The sequence below is a fragment of the Tyto alba genome, unplaced genomic scaffold, assembly GCF_018691265.1.
Source record: "Tyto alba isolate M040663 unplaced genomic scaffold, T.alba_DEE_v4.0 Super-Scaffold_10, whole genome shotgun sequence".
Taxonomy (NCBI): Eukaryota; Metazoa; Chordata; class Aves; order Strigiformes; family Tytonidae; genus Tyto; species Tyto alba.
The window spans coordinates 13,370,953-13,393,212 of NW_024881262.1; the positions used below are offsets into that span (position 1 = coordinate 13,370,953).

Genomic DNA, 22,260 nt, shown 5'->3' on the forward strand with positions numbered 1-22,260 from the left:
TTAGATGTGGGTGTGAGTCTGTGAAGACTGACAGCTCTTGAGCTGCCGGGAGTTTCTACGTCCAGGCTATGGGGAACAGATGCAGAGATCAGCAGTGACACTGACTCTCTTCAAGACCTTTTGTTGCTGAGCTGACTGCTCTCCAGCATGTGATCACTGAAGGTGGATAGTTGGCATTTGCCCCTAAGGAAGCAGCATCATTACTCTATGTCGAGGTTGCATGTTTTTCTCTTGCTGATGCCAGGGAGGGAGAGGAGGTGGAGAGGGTGCAGTTCACCCTGTCAGGTCCACTGAAGGAAATAAAACTGACTCTTCCCATTCTTGACTTGCCGTGACTGATGCCGAGACAGTTACTGCTATAAATCCACCATGAGTTCTGTCTTTCAGTGATTTAACTCCCGTGCTCTTACTTCATTTTTCTGGTCAGGTGAGCAAAATGTCCCTCCAGGCCCTGTCCTGTTCAGGGGCCGCTGTTACCATAGCGGGTGATGAGGTAATTGTTCATTAGTAGTTATTTACTTTGTCCTGAGACTGGTTTGTGGTGATGCATAAGTCCTGGGTGACACCATAGTATGTTTGCATGTGGAGGAACAGAATTTGGCCAATTTTAACTCCATTACTCTGTTCTTTTAAGGCCAATATGCTCGGTTCAGCCGATCGATTTAAACTTCATCGATGGCCCATCTGAAAATGGCCCCACAAACAAAATAGAGATTAGCATGGACTGCGTCCGGGTGCAGGACACGGAGCTGAATGACCCGATGTGGGTGAGTAGTGAGAACTTCCTTAACCTTTGGGGACAGATGGGGAGTTTTTGCAAGAGCTATTCTTGCTGCTTTGCTGTGGGGCCATCTTCTGCCTCTTGGTGGAGGAGCTCTGGCCTCTGCTTCTGCCCAAGGAAACTCCTTCTCGCTTTGACTGTTGTGTCCCACCCATGGAAGGTGGTTGGGAGTATGGCTCTGCCAAGTGGCGCTGGTGGTGGGGAACAGCAGTTCTGTACATGGGGCTAAACTGGATGGTGTGTGATCCATGGAAAGGCCTTGCTCCTCTGTGCCTCCCCGGGGCTGCCAGGGGGAGCAGGCCTGATCCTTACCTGCTCCTCCTCTCCTGCTGCAGCAATGGCAGGAGGGAGGGATGAGGCAGCTAAACAGGCAGAAGATCTGAGAAGTCTCTTGCACTTGCCTGGCTGCACGACTATCCCTGCTCTCTCCTTGCTTAGAGGTAGTTTATGTGGCCTCAGGGTTAAAATAGCTGGTATTCTGGGCAGTTTCAGTTTTACTGACCGAGGGCAAGGGTTCTTCACTGGATTTTCTTTTCTTGAAGGTCAGATGTGAATGAAAACTTGGTTTCAGGCTGTGGTTGGGGTTTTTCTCCTCTTGTGTCTCCAGATAGGCAAAGCTAGAGAGTGTTTGTAACAAGTATTAGCAGTGGGTGTCTTGCCACTATGGCTCAAGACTGGAATGCAGATGAGGCACTGGTGGTTGCTGGTTCACTGCCTTTGGCACAAACTGACCAGCTCTTTCTTAGCAATAGGTCTGCTGAAGAAGCCAGGTGCTCTTCTTGCAGGCTGGAGCAGAAGGTATTTCAGGAGTTTGAACTGTTCGTGTCCTGTTTCTGTTCTTCCCCTGGGTTTTGTATACTTCGGGGTAGAAGTCATGTGTGATTTGAAATTTGTGTTAGTGCCTGTAAATGTTCTTGCTCCTATGTGTTTCCATGCTGAGAAACTGTGTCAATTAATTCCCTGCCTAATCAACCACCATTTTTAATGTGCCTAATGATGGTGTGTTGGTGGTCTGCATACTGGCAGTATTTGTAACCAGAAGGATCATGTCTTCAAGGAAAGAGCTCCCAGGTCGTGCTGGTTGCAGTCCTTGGTGACAGGAGGTTTGACCTGTTATTGCCACACTGGGGAGACTGTGGTGCTCTTCTCTATAATTGCAAGATTGCAAAGGTTAAAAAGGCCACTTTGAATTTGGGTATGTGCTCAGCTAATGTGGTAAAGCTAATCCAAGTGCACAGGGAGAGGTAACCAACATCAAATCTGGTTATCTTTTGATTCTATGTTTGGGCTGGGCACAGAGGAGTGGCATGCAAGCCTTCAATCAGCATCTGGATCTCAGCATTTTCCATCTCTAGCACAGCTCTAGTAAAACGATGTCTCTAAAATAGCTAGTCCAAAAGATTCTCCATGTTTAGAGGGGCTCCTAACTGTGCAAGTGGGTGGTAATGTTCTGTTTGAACAATGTCCTCTTAAGAAACAAATCCAAACAGTTTAAAGGTCATCAGCAGAAACGTTGCCCCTTCCGTGCTCAAACCTGGACTTGCTACATCGAGTTTTAGCAGTCTCCCCATCTCCAGTTCCTCTGAGCTGTCTGCAAAGCACTGTGGTAGCTGACAGGCTCACTTGAAGTCCTTTTCAGAGTCTCCCTCTCCTGTCTGTGGTGGGGTTAAACATGAATGGAAAATCCCTTCCTCTTGTCCTCTCTGAGCACTGCTGCAGTGAGCACTGGGGCTAGGAGAGGAGGGCAGGCAGCTTTTATTATGCAGTTATCTCTTGCTTATGATGGATTTGATCCCAGCCTTGCAGGAGCCATTTCTGGAGAAGCAGAGCTGCATGGTGACTTCTTTAAGAAGTGTTTTTCACTGACATGACAAGCCAAAGGGGGAGCAGGGAAATTCCATCCCATCCTCACCCTTACTGTAAGGCAGCAGCTCAGAGTACATTAATGTATGTACATTAATAAATGTTTCAGTCTGTCTTCAGTGGAAGACAGCACCTTCGCTTAGATGAATGCTGGACAAAAGCCTTTACAAAGCAAAATATGCATTGCAAACCTGTGCAAACAGCCTGTCTTTTAAAATGAGGAAAGCTCTTTTTACTCCCCTTACCACCACCACCACCTCCTTATAAATTTACAAACATCCCTGACAGGTGACAACTCCTCCTTGCAGAGAAGCCTGTGTTTGCTTTGCTGTTTCTGGGGCTCGCAGCCGCTGCAGCTTGCATTGGCAGAGAATGTGTAGCCTGGGGCAAGGTGTTTGCTGTTTGTCGGCTTTAATCTGAAATATCTTACAACCCTCTTCCCCTCCAGCTTCTCTTTTCCCTTGGATAGCTTCAGGGCAAGAGCTCCCCTTGCACCTGTCTCTCCTGTAACCTCAGCCATGTCACTTCTAGACACGAGGTGCTGCACGCAGCTGATTGCAGCAAAGAGTTGAAGAGGGCAGATAAACACAAAGGAATGCAGCAGAAACAGAGGGGCCCTGGGAGATGAACAGTGAGATCAAGTCAGAGTGTTTTTTATTATTAGATTTGGTTTAAGAAAAGAGCAAGGCCAGCTTTTCTCCAAAACACACTGCCATGTGAGATTTAACTAGGTGCAAAGCAATTAAGACGGATTTATTTAAAGCAATTGCCCTTACGTGGACTTTAAGGCAATCTCAATCAGCCTTTAAAATAAGCTCTGGACCTTCTTAGAATTTACGGCTGAAAAATGGAACTTTCAGCTTTAAAAGATGTTCATCCTTGATCCCAAGAGTTGTGTTGGTGAGACCTGTGATTTTTTTAATTATTTAATTTTTTGGGGGTACAGTTGCTTGTTCACAACAGAGCTGGCAGCAAGGAAGGAGCTACAGTGTTCAGAGCAGTGCCTGAAGAAACTGGCTCACCAATGGGCTGGAAACTGAGCGTCAGTCCCACCCTGCTGAACACCCATCAGTTGTGTTTGTTGCTGTGAAATGCAGCTATCAGGGCAGAGAGCTGGAGAAGAAGGTGGGTGACAAAAAAACCTCTCTTGTCTGAGCTACAGCTCTGGCTCTTTCTGAGCTGAGACCTTGCAGTTCTCACACTCCTTTTTTTATAAAGAAGAAATATTCTTCCTGTGTCCCATATAAGAAAGGGGGAAGAGAAGCTGGTGCTCGGCACTACCTTGGAATGAAAAAAGCTGGCGGGGACAGGAAGAGGGTTTGTGGGTCTGGTGTAACATTAGACAGTCAGAAGCCTTCCCCGGCAGGCAGCATGCCTTGTGACCGGCTCTTTCACAATGTTCTGGGTGGCCAATCTGTGAGGCTGCTGGCTGTGCCCCTTCCTCTCCCATGGCATTAACCACAGGCAGGCTGGGAAATTCCATCAGAGATCTGCCTTTTTGCATAACCGGAATGAGGGGTTGGTGGTCCCTGTGGGTGAGGAGAACGTTTAGTCTCTGCCATGGCCCTGGTGTGGGAAGGAGCTGTGAATGTCCAGGAAGGTAAGTTGAATTTGTGTCCTTGTGGGCCGCCTGCCAGTTGTTAGGCCCACCAAAGAAGGTGGTCTCTAGCCTCTTCCCTAATCAAGGATGTAGCCAGCGACTTGGGGGGTTGTCTGTGGTAGTGTGGTGGCCAGCTCCCTGCAGTCAAGAGGAACAATGGTCCCAAAGGCTGTATCCTGCAGTGCTAGAAACCAGGTAATGTTAAAGGATTTTTTTTTGTTTGTTTTGTTTTGTTTTTTCTGTGTAAGTGCCCTGGAACTACAGGGAGAAGGGGTCTGGAGACCTCTCTCTAGGAATGAGCATGTGGCAGTGTGATAACCCCTGCATTGCCCTGGAGCCCTCACAGCGTGCTGTCAGACTGCCATACCAAGTGCAAAATTGCTTCCCTTCACCATCCTTCAAAAGTCCTTTAAACTGCTCACCAATGCTAAGAGATGCAAGTCTGGACCCAAACATAGCTGTTTTGTGTTAAGGACTTCAGCAGGCAGCATCCTGATTAAAATGTTATTTGAGGGGCTTGCAGGGTCTGGGAGACTTCTGCCACCATCCCAGCAGCGCGACCAGGGCTCCAGGGACCTCGCCAGTGGGAGCAGGAGTGCTGTCCCCAGTAATGGAGCAGCTCATCCCCCTCCCCCTGTACATACCTTCCTTTCATGCCCCTGAGCGAGCCATCCTCCCGCAGCTCCTTGCCTAACCAGTTCAGTGGAATGCCTTTTCCCCAGACAGTCTCCGTGGTCAGAGTTTTCTTAACCTGGATCAGTCCCTCCCCACAAAAGGGAGAGAGAATTCCTTGCCTTTTTTTAAAATTTTTTTAAGTTGTCTTTCCTCATCTTCTGCAAATCATCATGGGGATTTGCTGTGTATGTCTTGGTTAGGTACTGCTGAGCTCCCCATGGGGTGGGTTTCTGCCCTGGGTCTGGTGGTGTGGGTTCTTCGGACAGGGCTGTGTCCTTTTGGGTTTTGGTCCTCAGCTTCATGGACTGTGAGTGTCCCAAGCCTGGTGGCCACAGAAGTTTTGGAGGTGCAACATGTGTTTCATAGTTTTAAAAGTGACAGCTTCAGCTCTAACTTTGCTGTTTTCCTTTATACACAGAGGTGCAGATATAGGCCGTAGGAGAGACTGAATGTGGCCCATGTAGGACATGAAGGCGTTGAGTCTCTCACTCAGCCCTCACACTGATGACATATCTCAGAGTTGGTATTTGATGCTTCCAGTGAAAAGAAGAAACCTTTCCCAGGTTTAACCTGTTGTAGGCTCATGGAGGAGCCACCCACACCCCAACCACCTTGCACTGGATACCTTCCCATACTGCAGTCCAGTGAGCTGCAGAGCTATCCTGGCCCAAGCTGGCTGCTGGCTCTCTTCTGCATGTTCTCAACCTTAGCACTGTGTATATCAGTTCAGTAATTTGTATTTGGTAGCCATCCACTGAATTCCTGGATCCCTGGGGGCTGTGGTCAGGATCAGGTGTGCAACAATAGGATAGACAGACAAAAAAAACCAACCCACTGTCCAGAAGGATGTCTGCTGTGTCCAAGGTAATGGCTGAGAGAGCAGATGAAAGCAGCTTACGGGGTGGTGGGACTGCAGGGCGGAGAGGACATCCCTGCGTCCCGACAGCGGGGCAGGGAGCTGGTGTGGCTGAGCGGTGCAGGAAGAGTGTCTGTGATGGGGCTGACTAATGTGTGATGTGTGCTTCCCAGGGCTTTGGCAGGTGCTGCAGCCCTGTGTTTTCTTGGGAAATGGTTTTGTACCCGGAGAATAAGGCTGATTTGATAAGTAGATGCAGAAGAGTGGGTTTCATGGCCATCTGTTTCCATGCCTAAGTGTTCCCGGATTGACCATAGAAAGGAAGGAAGGACTTTGCACAGCACAGGGATATGATCAAAGCTTTTATTACTGTCTGGTTTGTGCTTGAGAGAGTTCAAGGCTTGCCAAGTTTTTCTTCTTTGTGGGTATTTGTTCGTTCCATAGCTGTGCAAAGAAAGTTGAGAATATGCAAAGGTATTTCCATAATGAGCAAATGCATTATTCAGTTGGAAGTTTCCCTCCAGCACACCTCTCTTGTTTGCAGTTAGACTCGTAAGCTCTCCTAATTTAGGTTTGGCTTTGTAATCCTGCTGAATGTTTAATCTTCTGCAGTGTAGGTCCCTTCAAATGATCTAATCCTCACACTTAAGGCTGCAGATCCAAATCCAGAAATGGTCAATTCTTTCAGATAAAGGATGCATGTAGAGAATACATTTGTACATTCAGTTTGGCCAAAGCCTGAAGACTTCTCTTCTTCTGTGTGTAGTAGGGTTCTAAAGGCATATTTATATTTCTTTAAAATATTTTTTTCACTAGCTCCCTTTCCTGTGCTGTTTTGCCCTGGTTCTGGCTGAAGACCAGGGCTGGCTGCATTTCTTTTTGTAGGAATGCAGCCAGTTGATGAGTATCATTATACCACGTGTTTTATTTTCAATGCCAATTCCCTGAATTCTCAATGGTACTGAAGAAAACCAATGGGTGATCAGACTGCTGTATTATAGATTATTTGGTAAGCGTATTTAAAATTCCTTTAAATACATCTGCCCTTTCCAGTATCTTGCTTTATATTCATTTTGGGAAGGAATAAATTAATTCTAAGCTGACAAGCACAGACCTACTGGAGAAGAGCCATGTGTGAAATGGGGTGTTTTGCGTTCATTCTGGCCTGGATCTTCTGGAGGACTGACTCTAATTCCCCAGCTCGTATTGCTATGAGCACTTGAGGTGGAAGAGTGTTGCAATTTTGAGTCCTGTCATCTGCTTACATGCAAATACTTCTGAACAAAAGAAGCAGTAGCTTCAGAAAACATCTTCCCCAAGCAGCTCGGCCTGCCTCCAAAGGTTTCCATGGTGCAGCACGTGCTCTGTGCCTAAGTATGGAGCAATAATGCTTTAGTGCTTATTTTACATCTTTAAAAGGTCTGCACAAACACTTAATTAAAAGGCATCTTGATCTTGGAGCAACAGATTGTAGGCACTTTTGCCCTCAGAGCAAGTTTAAGGTTTATTCTGTCTTGATGGGAACTTCACTGTATGTTTCTATCTAGTATTCCGCGCCCCCCCCCCCCCCCCCCCCCCCTTAAACTATAAACATAATTCCCATATTTGTTGGGAACACTTTGAGTGGGTTAGAGCCCGTAAGTGGTAAACCCCATGGGCAGCTGGCATTTCAGCAATCCACGAAGTGCAGCTTGAACACCAAAAGAAGTGGAGTGGCCATCTCCAGAGTTCACCTTCTTCTGGACTTTGTTTTTTTGGTTGTTGTTTGGGTGTGGGGTTTGTTGGTTGATTGGTTGTTTTTTTTAACCAAATTTCTGGAAGAAGAGAAATGAAGCCCTTTTGTCTTGCTAGTTGGAAATGGGGTGATGAATTGGGCTGTCCACATTCAGCCAAATGAAAATTCTGCCGATCTTTGTGGTACTCCCCTTTGTGGGATGAGATGGATGGAGAGCACCTCAGCGCTGTTGCAAGCTGAAGTGGTGACCATGCCTGGAAGGGGTGGCCAGGCTCATAGGATGCACCTTTCAGGTTAAGACAAACCTAGAGCACAGCCCTGGGAGCATCCTGCTCCCCTTCCTAGTCCAGCACAGCCAAAGTGTCTGTGCTGCAGTGAGCTGTGGGGTGTAGCTTTTGTTTTTAAAGCCCTCTCTTTCAATAATTGGGATTCTTGCTTTCAAGAAAGTCTTATGCATCCAAAGTCTCACTATATATGTTGCTTTGTGGGCAGGATCTGCAGAACCACAGTCTTGTTAATGACTATTTTTTTTCTTCCAATATTTCTTGAAGAGACTTCTGGACTAGGTAATGTTTTCCTCAGAATGTCTCTGCCATCTGCTTTCCACCTCACTGTTGATGATTTAATAGCATTGAAATTAATAAGGGAGTGAATTGTCAGGCAGTCACAGAAAATTAAATCAATCTCTGTGAAGCGTAGATTAAGGAGTGGTTTGTGGCCTGGGTTGGTTCGCTGGCTGCTGAATGAAGTCTTTGCTAATCAGCATCTGAATTTGCAGAGATTAATGAAAGATCAAAGGAGTTTTCAGTAACGTGTGTAACTGTCACTCTAAAAGCATGGATTTTTATCTCCAGCCTGTTTAAACCAAAGGAAAAGATGCCCTGAAGCATGCTTCTTTCTCTTTGAGGGCATAGATGTGTACAGTGGGCCTCACGGTGATGTCCAGACTGGATTAAAACTAAACAAGTCAGAAACTAAAGCAGTCAATCTTCTGGGGAAGGTCTCTGGCCAAATAACTGAACCCTATGGTTGTTCACCCTATGGCTGTTGCCATACTGGTGGTGGATGTGGCATGTGGGAGCAGGCAGAGGCTACCTGGATGAAGACCAGCACACAAAATACAAAATTTCTGTATAGGAAACAAGGAACAAACAGGCTCTCTGGCTGCCTTGGGGTATATGTTGTGGCCCAACACACCAGGGCAATATAGAATAATGGTGATATGCTCACATGGGAAGCGTGAATGGCCATCAATTGCAGGGTCAGGGTTTAACCAGCACTTGGGGAGACTGTTCTTGAGTTATTGCAAACTGGTAACTTTTTTTTTAATATTGTATTATTGTACAAGGGCTTCGGTGGGAGAGAGTCAACAGTGTAGAAGCGGCTGCCTGGAAAGAGCTACTGTGATTTGTGCATTTATGAACAGTTGTGCATTTCCTGAGAGCAGTCTGTAGTTTAGACAAGATAAGGGAAGAGCAACACTTTCCCCTCAGCTGCTTGTGCAAGATCAACCCTGGTCTGTCAACAGTTGCTCTTCTCTCATAATTAAAAACAAATACTCTCTAATCTGTTGCTATCTCCTGCTTTTCCCTTTCTCTGGCCAGAGTGCTCTGTCTTGTGCTGGGATGCAGGTTTGTGCCGTGACCCTGTCCCACCTCCAGCTGGAGGGATGGGGCTGTTGATGCTGCTTAGGAGCAATTTTCATGAATTTTCTGGTGTAACTTCTTTTCTCTTTTGCAAAATATTTTATGAATATGTTGGGGGGGTTGGGTCAAGCAGGGTCAGGCCAAGCATGCTGTCCTGAGCATCTACAGATCCTCATCAGGCAGAAATGCACCTTAAATATTGAGGGTTGTTACTCTGACAAAAGAGCTGCTGATAGCAGAGGCTTGAACCCCTGAAGTCCTCTCGTCATGTCTTCATGTGTAAGTGCCTGCTGACCTGTGGTTTTGCACTCATCAGTGCAAAAGTGTCTGCTGGCCAGTGGTTTTGCAGGCTTATCGGCTGCCTTGCAAAGATCTCTGTGTCTAGACAGTTGCTTCCTTTTATCTCTAAGCATTTTTAGTGAAAGCAACTGTTCTTTAAAGAGTCACTAGGGTACAAAAAATACGGAAAAATTAGATAAAAGGAGCACCAGAAGTAAACAGGCAACACTTTTTGACAAATCATCTGTATGCTCTGTGCCCATCCTGCATTGTACACAAACTGTGGGAAGTGAATCCCTGCTGGCACTTTAGTGGGAATGACCTTCCTTGATGGTGTTGGAGGGGTTTTGGTTGTGCAAATGGTAGGGAAGGCATGGGGACCTTGCATCATCTTGGCTGGAGAGCTGAATCTCCAGAGGATTGTCTTGCTCTCTTATTAAATGGAGCTTGGCAGCCCGAGGGCAGAGTCCCTGGGGGCTGCATGCACCCTTTCTAAACCAATATTGCAGAGCAGTTGTGAAGGGAACTGGTTTTGTTTCACAACTCCTTTCCACCTTCCCTCTCCCTGCTCCCCCCACGTAGTGTTATCTCCTGACATGATGCCATTACCTCTCTAATTAGCCCTAGGGGTGTTCTAGGGGAGATAAGGAGGCTATAGGAGCTCAAATAAGCAGCGTTCGCAGATGTTTACCCAGGGTCGGAGGGCAGGGCTGTTGTGACAGGCGATTGCCTTGGGGAGGGCATGCTCCTTGGGGGAAGGAGTAGCCGACCTGGGCCACAGGCAGAGCCGGGAGCTAGGCTCTTGTCCAGCCCTCAGTGAATCTATCTCTTTACGCTGCACTTTTAAAAAGAGGGAGGAAAATGCAATTTGAAGTCCTCGGAAGAAGGGATTGATCCTCAGTACTAAGCGCTTGCAGCCAGGGCATGTTTCTAGCTTGAAGGTTCATACACTTGAGTGCTTTCCAGAGGAAGTTTTGGGCATCAGACCTGGCCCTAGGTCAGTGATGGGGAAGCCAGAAGGGCACTGAATTTTTGCTCATGGGTGCAGCAGAGCGGTTAACCCTGTGAGAGCCGGGGGTGCCCAATCCCCACCCTGCATGTGGTGAGCCGCATGTCCCATGCAGTGCTCTGGAACAGGGTGCCCCGGTGCACACAGGGCTGTATCCAGTCACCAGCAGGCAGGAAGCTGCCTTTCAGAGGTATTTCTTTTTTTACATTTGTTTTATCTTGCCATAGATTTTTTTTTTTTTTTTTTTTTTAACAGGGAAAGTCCCTGTTTCAGTATGTGGTAGGTTCTTTTTCTCCTCTTCGTTGTGGTTTGAGCAATGAGGACCAGCTCTGCATGAGTTTGCAAGAAGGGAAGGTGACTTTTACATTTTTAAAAGTATTTTCTTTGTGCTCTTTAACCTGGCTACCTGATATTGCAGTCTACTATGTCTATCCCTGTAAAGTCTTCCCTGGAAAGACTCCCAAAGGCAATTGGCAGAGGCTTGTTTTTTGAGCATTCAGCAGTTATTCAGATGTAACGAACAAAAAAAAAAAATCCAAACCCAGTGTTCTATTTTTTTTTTTTTTTTTTTTTTCCCCTCTTCCTCCTGTTATCTCAGTCCTAATTTGTAAACATTTCTGAGCTGGGTGAATGTCACAGTCCATAGTGACGCGGTTGATCCAGATGCTATTTTTATAAGAGTTGGAGAGGTCTGAGCAGATTTTTTTTTTCTTTGATTGTCAGGAAATTCTGCATGAACCGCCTTAACATGCAGGCAGGCGTGTGCGTGCACACACACCCCTTCTACAAGAAATTACACCATCTCCAATTAACACTACAATTGTGGAAATGACATTTTTAATCGTCATGATTTAGCACACTTACTCTGCATCCAGGAAGGGTTATTGTGAGAAGTAGTGGTGAGAGAGGCTGGAACAAACCATGTAACAGCACAGGGAAAGTGCATTCAAACAAAGAACCTGAATCAGCAGTTTGACTTGGAAACTTAGGGGTCTTGTTTGTGTATTATTTTGCTCTTCAACATACCAGCAGGAGCCACAAAGTGTTGCCAGAAGCTTTCTAGAATATCTGAGTCAGACCCAGGAGGATTGCAGCTGAAACTTTCAAATCTAACTAGCAATTATTATTTTTAGTTTCCTACAGTATCAGAGGTAATTTGCTTTAAAGAGATTTCCTTTCCTGAGGCTGAGCTGCTTTTCTGTTTTTTTTTGTTTTTTTGTTTTTTTTTCTTTTATTACATTCAATCCAACTGAGCATCCAAAGTGTGAAGTGCCAGGCTTTGTACGACTCCTGGTGCTTTGGGTTGATTACTTTATATTCTAGTTTGTTCTTTTCCTGCTTGGGGTCGGGGAGAGCTTGCTGGACTAGAAATATAGAGTTAAACCTCATTCATCTGGCCTCAGTATGAAGTAAGTCTTTTTAACATACGAAAGGAAGGCCTCTGCCTGAATCTGTTTGCTTTTTCTGACTAGGCTAATTGGTATAATAAGGTATAATCTCTATCTACAAAGATTGTTTTGCTGTGACTTCAACCATCACTGTTGCAACAGGACTCATTGGTGTTTGTTTCCCTTGGAGATGGGTCCAGAAGGCTCAGATAAATGATAACTATCACTGTCCCATTGCTGAGAAGTGAGTGTGCAGTTTGACGAGGTGGGGGTGTCCCTTTGGTTTTGTGACTCAGCCATAGGAGCATACACTATTTCAGGGAGTCAAGTTTCCCTCTGAGAGACTCTAAGAGATGCTGCTTTGCTGCTATTAGGTTGTTGGAGACTCTCATCTACATGAAATTTTTGCATCTGCAAAAGGAGAGAATCAAATGAAACTCCAGGAGCTTTTCTTTCTCATGATAAGGTAGAAAGGCAAGTAATCAAGCCTTTACCTCTTCCCTTGTGCTACTGGTGCTGGTATGAATAGTCAAGGTACGACACCAGCCCATGGGACAGTGAGAAGCGTCTTATGAGGGAGGTGCATTTAGGTCTGAAGTCAGTGAAACAGAATTTGGAGCACAGGAGTAATGAGATGGGGACACTTGTGCCTGGGCTGCAGCAGTGGTGGTGGGTGCAAAGTCTGGTGCGTGCTCTGTTACCTCCTGCCATGCCTGTCAGGGTGGTGGTGGCCTCCTTTGTGTCACTTGTGGATGACTGGTTTGCAAAAAGCCACTTTGTCCAGCATCTACTTCAAGGTGACCGCACAGGCTAATGCCTCTGAAACACTGAGCCAGGTTGGGGCTGTGTGTTACAGAGGGCAGGGATTTGTGCTGACATGTCAATTTATTCATGCTACATACACTACCCCTCATGTTTGACATGCAGATCTCTTTGGATAAACTTCCACGTATCTCTGTGTAGTGCATCTGGGTGTTGCTTCACCCACAGCCACCTCCAGCCACCTGTGGGACAGAAGATAGCAGATACCTAACACAACAGTGCTGCATTAATGAGTTGGAAAAGGAGGATCTTTTCAGTTTCACAGCACAGCTAGTAAAAAAGGTTTTTGGAATGACTTGCTGAGGTTGGGATATCTACATATGTACCTTCTCCTCTTTCTGTCCCCTCCATAGCTTTTGAACTCATGGGCCACTGTCAGAAGCTTGACAGTATTCAGGGGTCAAAATGGTGCTCTGAGCACCACATAACTTTTCCTCACTACTGGACAACAGAAAATCCACAGGTGACTTCTAGCTTGATGTCCAGCTCCGTGCCAGCTTTGCAGTGGTGCTGCGAAGTGACCTGTTTGGCTAACGGTGCTGTGGCTGCTCCCTGCAAACCTTGCCTGTATCTCCAGATTAGTGCTTGTGTGGCTTTTTGGCTTGTACCCATCTTGGGTGAGATCAGGTAAGCGCACCAGGTGTAGTCCCTGGTATTAAGTGGTGCTGGGGAAGATGGAGAGGAAGGGAAGAGGCTGCAGCAGTGGTCTGTTGAGATGTTCCTGTGATGTAGGAAACCTGCTGTGTGCTCGGCAGGCTCTTGCTGGTAGTTTGGGAAGACTGAAGGTACGTGTGGCCCCAACCCAAGCTGAGTTGTTGCTGTTGGTGGTAGGTAGGGCTATTCATTGTTAGGGGAGGGCTCAGCACTCCTCTCTGCAGCCCGTTCTTGGAAGCACCTCCTTGCATCATGCTCAGTGAGGAGGAATTGGGAAAGTGCATGGGAAATGCCTGCAACCTTTCACTCTTGTGCTCAGCGGTCCTCCGCTGAGCTGTGCTCGCAGGGGTTAGAGCTAAATGAGGCACCTACCCTGCTTCTTGTGGCACGGAGCTGTTGCAGGGTAGGGAGGGCACTGCCATCCTCTGCTCTGTGTCTGCTCTTGGGTTCGTTCCTGCCTGAAGGTGGTTTTGCCCCATTTTATTAGTGGCAGTCTTACGAATGTGCTGCCTGTCTCTAGCCTGGAGAGAGGCTGGTGCAAGCTTGCAGTGTCCTTTAATTTGAAGATTGGCAGGAAGTCCATGGTGGCTCTTTCTGCTGCCGTATGCCTAGAGAGCCGTTAGCACCCTGAGCAGCACAGCCTGCTCACTTTCATCTCCCTGTGAACCTGGCGTCCCCTCCCTGTGCGCCCAGAGAAGCTGGGGTTAAGTGATGCCCGAAGGCGAGGGAGCCGGTGTGGCGGGGAGCAGCAGCAGCTCCTGGGCAGAGGCTCGGCTGGTTGAGGCCACGGGTGGGTTTCAGCCCTGCCAGGGACCCCTCTCGCCCGGCCACGAACCCGCGGGCTGGTCGCTCGCCACCCTCAGCGGGAGGTTTGGCGTTGGCTGCCAGCGCCCACCGTGCATGCAGGTACTCGGCAATTAGGCACTGGTCTGCTTGATGACAGGTCCTCAAATAAAAGTCTGAAGCGCTGTCATTAGGCTGGGAGGGCAGGCGGCCCCGCTCTGATGTGGATGTTTGGTTTCCTCTCTTCCCCCTTCCCCACCCCTTTAAAAAGGTGTTTTGTTTCCCTTGGCTTGATGGCGCTTACCCTGCTCTTTGGGAGCAGGAGAAAGGATCTGGCTTTTGTTCTCGCCGTGCGTCCCGCTCGCTCGGCAGGACGCCGGGGGGACCCCTTCCCTCCAGCCGGGCTCGGGGTGAGCCAGCTCGGTTCTGGGAGGGCGGCTGGTGTTGCTGTGGGTGCAGCCTGGACCTCGTTCCGGGCATCTCTGCTCAGGACACTGCGACAGGACCGGGGTTTTGTCTGCTCGTTCAGAGTCAAATCACAGCGGGGCTGTTCTGATCTGCCCGTCTGCTCGTTCTGTTCTCCCACAGACTGAGTTTCGGCTAAGTGCTTTTCCTGTCTTTCTCTTTAAAATCTTTAGTTTGCTGTGGGTGCAGTGTCCAGGTGTTTTTTACTGAGCAGTACCCAACAACTTCTCCCATATATTAATTCAAAATCATGAGTCCCTTTGGATGAGTTGTTTTTTAATTTTTTTTTTTTAACATTAACTGTTTCAAGTGAGTTGTTTTTTTGAAGGCATGAGTTAGAAGCAATTGCAAAGGAGGGAAAAAAATGGAGCTGGAGTGATGCCTGCAAACACAGAACCTGTTGCTGTGAGTGTGGATGAGAACACACAGATAACAGAGAATGGAGCTGGATTACGGTGCATGAAACAGTGATTGCTTCTCAGAAAGATCGTGGTGGGTTTTGTCCCAAACCTGCATGCTGCATCAGCCAGTCTCGGCTGTGTTACTGCACCTCAGATCTCGAGCGTTGCATCTTGATCCCTTCCCAAATGTCTTGGGCTTTGGTAGCAGCAAACCCCGTGCCTACAAAAAAAAAAAAATCCCTGGAGTCTTCTCGGAAAATCAATAAATAGAAGTTTCTTGGAGCAGCTTCTTAGCCATGGAGTTGCTCCATTTGAGTTTCTAAACTTGTAGAAAAGTGACAGGGGAAGGGTATAGTTTCCTTTCTTGTCTCTCTCCACTTTTTTTTTTTTTTTTTTTTTGGTCATTTCCCCCCCTTCCCTTCGCTTTTTAGAGATTGGTGATAAGGAATTCTAACTACTTAATGAGCTGGGAGAGGCCTCTCTCCATTGGAGTGGAGGACTCCAGGTGGCACTTTGACAGATTGGACAGGTAAGGCAGGAGAGCCCCACCTCCTCCTCCTTGCCTATAGTTAGGTATATAAGGGAAACTTCAATTATGCAGAGAGGCACACTCCGAGTCCTGTTATCTTCCAAGTAGCATCACATATTTTTAGGGTCTTCTAGGGGGTGGGAGGTGTTTGTCAAAATCCTGGAGCCAGAAGAAAGAACAGCAGCATTGATCAATTTGACTGCTAACATGTTGTACCTGGAAAACAATGCCCAGTCCCAGTATAGCGAGGTAAGGATTTTAGGTTTGAGCTATGATATCTTTAATATATTTTTATTTTTAGTGAATGAGTGCGATTTCTTCACCACTGTAGTCCTGAAGTTAGGTATGGAATATACACTTGTTTTTTGAAACTTTTGCATTTTACGATACGAAGCAGAGTTTGCTGGGATGAGTATCTGAATGAGGGTGAACTTCGAGTCTTTACATTTGGGACAGTGAATTTGTTTTGGGAACCTTGATCAGCTAAACATAATTCTCTTTCATTGGAGAAGCAAGGCAAAACAGTCGCTTACTGTGGGCAATGCATACAGTTTGTGTTCCTATAGCAGTTTGAACAGTATCTGTGTTGACTGCTTTACTACTCATTTACTAGTCTTTTATTGCCGAAATTTCTGCTCATTGTTAAAACTGGATGGTATGTAGGAAGTAGCCAAAAATACATTATAAACCCCTTCTTAGGTTACCTTTTTAAGTAAAATAATATGTAAACAAAGGTTCTCTGCTGCAAATGTTGCATTAGTGTCCACACCAGTAACCTTTTTACTTAGCGCTGTTAATACCTTGCCTCATGACTTGCAGCATCGGCAAGATATTTTACACAGTGTTTGTCTAAACACATGAGGATGAATGTGTGTACAATGGATGCATTTTGCTTTATACAGCATTTTGCACCGCATGGGCATGAGTGGAATGCAAGCTTCAGTTGCAGCTCTTTTTTTTTTTTTTTTTTTTTTTTTTTTTAAATTAATTTAATTGCTTTTAGACAACAGGGTGAATGCTTTGTAAGGTGGCAGTGAAGAGAATTGCTGCATGCTGTGCAAATCTGTGAGGAAGTTACCTGGGGTTGAGGGAGATCTAACAACAATATTGGTTTACATTCCAGTGGAGACAGCAGCTGTGTTGACACTTAGAATGGCAATGCAGAAAAAGCTGCTGTGTGTGTGTGTGAAAGTGTATGTGCGTGTGTGTATTCCTGGTGAAAATGCTTCGAGTGGAGGGCATGGGGTATGAGACCTGAAGCAGACAGGCTCAGAAACTTGGAAAGGAAAACAAAATAGAAATTGCAAGGCCAAGAGTGCAGCTGGGAGATGCGATAGCTGGCGAGGAAAAGCCTGTTAAAAGTGCACTTGGGGCTTGCATGTCTGGGATGGCAGGTTGGCGACCTGGGGAGAACAGGAGTAAACTGAAACCAGTGTGCTTTCCCTGTCCCCCCTTCTGCGAGGAGTACAAACACACTGTGTGTGTGTGGATCCTAGCTGCTGCTGCCATGCGGAAGACCCAAATTGGTGACTTTTTTCTTTTTTTTTTTTTTTTTTTTTTCCTCTAGGTTAATTATAAACTCTTAAATGTGGAGAGAGCACTTCTCAGAGTGTTTGTTTGGCATTATTTGTCTGCTGCTATCTGATCGACTTTCGTTGAATAGCAGTGGTGGGGCTGTGGAGTCCCTATGGTTGACTTGCTGGGCTCATCTGTCAGAAGCAATGTGCTCAGGAGTGTTCTCGCTCCGCTTAAATGCCGCTCATCACTGTTGCTGTCAGGGGAGGTTTTTTAAATGGTTTTAGCTCTGATTTCCACCCCCCACACCCTCCTTTCCCCTTCTTGGATTTGAACATGGTGCACCGACTTTGTTCATCCAGCGAAGCGTTGTACGCTGGGGAAGGAAAACCTGATTAGCATTGACTTGGCTTTATTTCTGAGGAAGAGCCGTCATTCTAATGATTTGTCTCAAAAGAGAGGGAGACTTGTTAATGCTCAATTAAAATATATTGGTGATGATGAACCTCACCCATCCTAAGCTTGAAAACAAGATGTAGGCTTTGGCATGGTTTCCTTAAAAAAGAAAAAAAAAAAAGAAAGAAAGAAAAAAAAGAAAAAAGCTCAGTGTGGAAATAGAATTAGCAATTTATTGCAACTGTTGCTTGCTGAAGTTTAGATTTTAGAGCTTTTGCTGAATTGGGCAGAAGGTGGCCATACCAACTCATGAAAAACTTGGTATAGACTATAGTTCAGGTTTAAAAACAGACAAAAGAACTTATTTGACGGGAGGAAGTAACAATTATTTTTTTTTTTCCCCTCCTTGAAATCAAATCTTAAAATGGTGAGCAGGGAGTCCCCTCCCACCCGAAGCCCGTTTCTTGGGGTGATTTGCCCAGCTGCCCCAGGATGCTCGCTGCCTGCTTGCAGATGCTGAGCTCTGCCCCCCGCACCGGCCGGTGCTGCGGCGCGTTCCACCCTGCAGCCTGGGAACCGGCCCTTGCGCAAGCCCCGGTGTGGGCTGCGTGGCCAGGGCGGCCAACTCGCACCATCGCCCACGGCCTTATGGCTCCCATGCCTGCAAGCTTGGTGCTGAATGCCACAGTGACATAAGGAATTCCTCCCAAATGGGAAAAATCTGGTTGAGAAAAGCTGAGAGAAGGGAGAAGGGTTTTGAAGTGAATCACAGCCCTGAAAGGCTGGAGGTGGAACCTGCCCCAATTACTTTTCCAGCTTAATCTAACCCAGCATTTGATCTGGGTTGACTATAAGAACGATTAAACTCTTTGTTGGCAGAGCACTGGACTTGATGACCCTAGAGATCCAATTCTGTGTGTTGGAGTAGGAAATGTGAAAAGGAGAGAGGCACTGGGGTGGTTATAATGGGATGATGAGATGCTGATGAACAGGAACCCTTTGGATCTCATTGTGTCTTCCTACTTCATCTCCACATCTGGAATTTTAGGTGGTGTTCACAAACGTTTGTGAGGGAGCATGCACAAAATTGGGTGGGAAGAATATCTGCAGGTTTGTCCAGTCTTGTCCAAGTTTGCTGGGTGTTGGGAGGGAATGGTGAGAGTGATAGAGATTCCCTTTGGGGACTCTGGATTCTTATGCAGTTTGGCTGAGACGATGATGCAGAGTTTGGAGTGTTTGCTAAAATCAAATTAAAGCATTGCCAAAAGAATAAATACATCTTGTTCAAACACTGATAAGAAATATGTGCAATGACTTTTGATTATATCCTTCAGCCTTCCCAAAGATCTTCCTGCTCTTTGTGGGAGAGAGACAAATTAAATAATCTCTTTCCGTTAAGATTTTTATCATAGTTCTGGGAGTGAGGGAAACTAGTTTTGTACTAAACCATCTTGTGTTCTGCTTTATGGCTCTTTGGCAGTGTTCCTTCACACTGGAAATTAAGAAAAACTGTATACAGATTGCTGCAAATATCGGTAGCCTGTTCAGAAGGGTGTATTTTGGGGTTTGTTTTTCTTTTCCCTCTTAGCTTTTTAAATAATAATTCAGATGCATGTATTTGAAATGTAGTGCCCTGGATGTGAGTCCTTCCTCTTTACAAGAGCAGACATGTGGGTCTCTGGGGTGGCCTGGAAGGATGTCCTGAGGGAGTTGGACCTCCTCAGTGAGAAGAATATTTCTTGTACCTATCTGAGGTTGGCTCAGCAAACATTAATTTAAGGTTAAGGAATCTGGGAATTGAACTGTAGCTTATTTTTGAGCATCATCTTCATTGTTGTGCAGTAAAAGTGTGACTGGGGTTTATTATCCCTGCTGTCAGCCTGGATTTGTCTGTGAACCACCAAAGAGAACAAATCCATGGCCCCTCTGGTGCTGCTTTCCTCGTCTGGTTTTGCCGCACGGCAGTGGTCACCTCGACTGCATTCAGTAAAGGCTCTTTCCCTCCTGCTGCCCCTCCTCTGTGGCCCTCGGCCAAACCTGTGGTGAAGGGACCTGCCTCTGAGGGATGCTGCCTGGTCACTGCCCGGGAGAGCAGCTTACCTGAGAAAGGCTCATCTGTGCAGTACGCTCTGTGCCCCACATCTCGTTCTGCTGCAAGATGAAAGCCCTTGGATAGATGCTGTATGAAGCCTATTGAGTTTCTCAGGGAAGGTTATGGCTAAAGCTGACACTCTCTCCTGGCCCCTTCTCCTCATTTGTGACAATGTCTTTCACTTCTGTTGGTTCTGAGTAGGTTAACAACTCCCAATCCGCATGAGGAAACCTCTCCCTGAGCTATACAGGGTTCAGGTACGAGCGCCATGCCTTTCGGTGGCCTCTGTTTATTGAAGTTGTATCAATACCCCACACATTTGGGCACAGCCTCTTATTAGGAGCAAGAAATAGGGAAATCCATTGGGCATTGTGTTCCTTGAGGGTGTCCAGCTGCAAGTCCAGCTATACTTCTTGTGTATCAATCCTTTGTTTTTGCTGTAATTGCGATTAAGGGATTAAACTTTTTGTCCTAGGACATTCTGTTCAGGCTTGTGAGGCATGTGCCTTCTCCTTGGGCTGCAAAGGTCTTCCACAAGGGTGTAGGGGCCCTGTATAACCAGGTACCTTTTCCTCTGAGAGGTTTTAAAGCTGCAGTCCAGCTGCAAAGGTTTAACCTGGGCTGGAAAAGCCTAAGGTTAGATATAGCTGTGTCTTTTGTCTGGAGAGACAAAGTGAATGCAACTGCCCGGTTAGGGTCTGCCAGAGAGGAGATTGCAGTGGTCTAGAGAGATGGGCAGCGGGAAGCTGAGACCTGCCTCTTGCCGTATGTTCCCATCTCCCTCCTGGCTGAAACAAGAGGATTGCTCTATGGGAGGAATGCAGGCAAGGGCAAGAGTTGAGTGTTTAACACAAGGGTCCAACCACTTATTGGAGCAGGTTTGTCATGCGTGGGTGGTCTTCTGTTGTTTCATAATAGGTACCAAAAAATTTTGGTGATGTCAGTCTTGATAGCAGAAGTAATGTGACGCCCATGTTGAGCAGTGAATTGGGGATGTTACCTGGAGAAATCCCCTCCTTGCTTTAGATGGAGGGACTGGACCTCAGCAGTCTCAGGCTGTGGGTGTAGTCCAGAAATAAGAGATTGTAACCTGCATGTGGGTGGAAAGAATGAATGTGTCCTTTAATAGACAAAAATGAAACCTGATGACATTCTGTCCATCTGCACAGCTTTAACTTCTTAGTGAGTGGCGTGCCGTACTTCTGCAGAAGTCGGGATAGTTTGGCTGTGTGTAAAGTGTCATTACTGCTCAGTAACACACATGTTTTGTGGTTTGCACAGTAATGCAATTACACTAGACATTAGATTGGAAATTGCATCTCCATTTTAAAATTTTCTGTGCTCAAAACGAGGGTTAATAAGCAGTATGAAATTAGGGACAGGGGAACTTCTCGGTTGCTGGCTAATTGGCTTGCCTCATTTGGCAAAAAAACTAATACCTAGGTATTTTCTAGAATGAAAAGGTTTTCACTGAGAGATGGAAAAGAGCTGCCATTGCAGTGTGGTGAGAATGCTTTACATCTTGAACTGGTATTTGTAACTGATGATCCAATTTTGTTTGCTGTACGTTGGCTTCGGTTGAGACAGGATGAAATTATCCATATACTTTCTGTTCAGGATTATTCCTTGGGGAATACAAAAACTGCTGTGTTGACTGTTTATTTTTACCAGTCTGATGGTTTGAATCTTCTACAATGTCACCAACACCTGAATCTTCTGATTTCTTCCAACACAAGCCTGGCTGTGTTACTGCCTAGCTTCCTCAGGAGCTGTTTTACTTTCTTCTTAGTTTGTCCTTTTTAATAACAAAATAGTGGTTTTAAGTCAAGTGACATTGCTTTTCTTTTCTCCCTGTCCCTGGGAGAAATAACAGAAGGAAGCAGTCTACCTCGTGTTTCAATCCATCTGGTGGCAACCTTTTGGGTTGCGTCTACCAAGTTATGCCTAGTGGAAGGGTTTCTTTGCAGTTGTGGCTCTGTTTTCTGTGAGACAGAAGCTTCACTAGTTCCATGAGGAAGACATGGCACCTGCAACAGGAAAGCAGTGGATGGTGAGATGTGAGAGGGTGTAAACCATGTGCTTTGCGCTTTCTTTCCTCTGTAAGATGTTGGCTATAACTAGTGGAGAAACTACTTATTTCATTATCGTGAAAGGCTGAATAAAAGCGGGTGTTGCCTGGCTCAAGGCAAATTTTAAATTCTATTTACAAAATGTTCCCACTGAAAAAAAATCTGGAAACGCTTCAGAAAGGAGCTCTTGCACCGATGGATTTGCACTAGACACTGTTAAGCCCTGTTATTTTTCTGGCACTGCCTCCAACGCCTCTTGAGAATGTGCAGAGTAGGCAATAAAATGAATGCAACTCTTTTAAAGTGAGGTTGCATAAATCATCAGAAAGGAGAGGAGCTTCTCATATACCAACAGCAACACTCCACTCCATCTTCTTCAGCAGAGAAGTGAGCTCAAACTCTTTGTGCCACTTGGCCTGGATTAGTGTCAAGTCACTTTTGTTATCAAGTAGAATTAAGAGGGAAATAATTTCTCTCCAAGGGTGCTGAGGTTTGACTTGTTTTGTTTTGTTTTTTTTTTTTTTTTTTAACTTGTACGTGTTTTCTAGAATCCCTGCTGTCTCAGTGACATGATCACCTTGCAGTCCCTTGACAACTAACCAAGACCATGATCTTGAGAGTGATACATGAACTCAGCCATGGTTAGGCATGTGGGTGGGTGTCTCCAAGTGAATAAACTTTTTTTTTTCCAAAAAACTTCCT

At 46.1% G+C, this 22,260-nt stretch overlaps 1 protein-coding gene across 3 annotated transcripts in view; it reads left to right on the forward strand.

The window, feature by feature from the left end:
- Positions 1-15,493: 15,493 nt before the first annotated feature.
- TP63 (tumor protein p63) overlaps positions 15,494-22,260 on the forward strand; it is a 71,373-nt gene continuing 64,606 nt past the window's right edge. For 2 of the 3 annotated variants that reach the window (XM_032986864.2, XM_032986865.2), the window contains exon 1: positions 15,574-15,735. In XM_032986864.2, coding sequence (XP_032842755.1) covers positions 15,694-15,735 — 42 coding nt within the window. In that variant the 5' untranslated portion in view covers positions 15,574-15,693. Of the gene's footprint in view, positions 15,736-22,260 lie in introns of all 3 variants that reach the window. The other variant, XM_032986863.2, reaches the window with a different exon arrangement.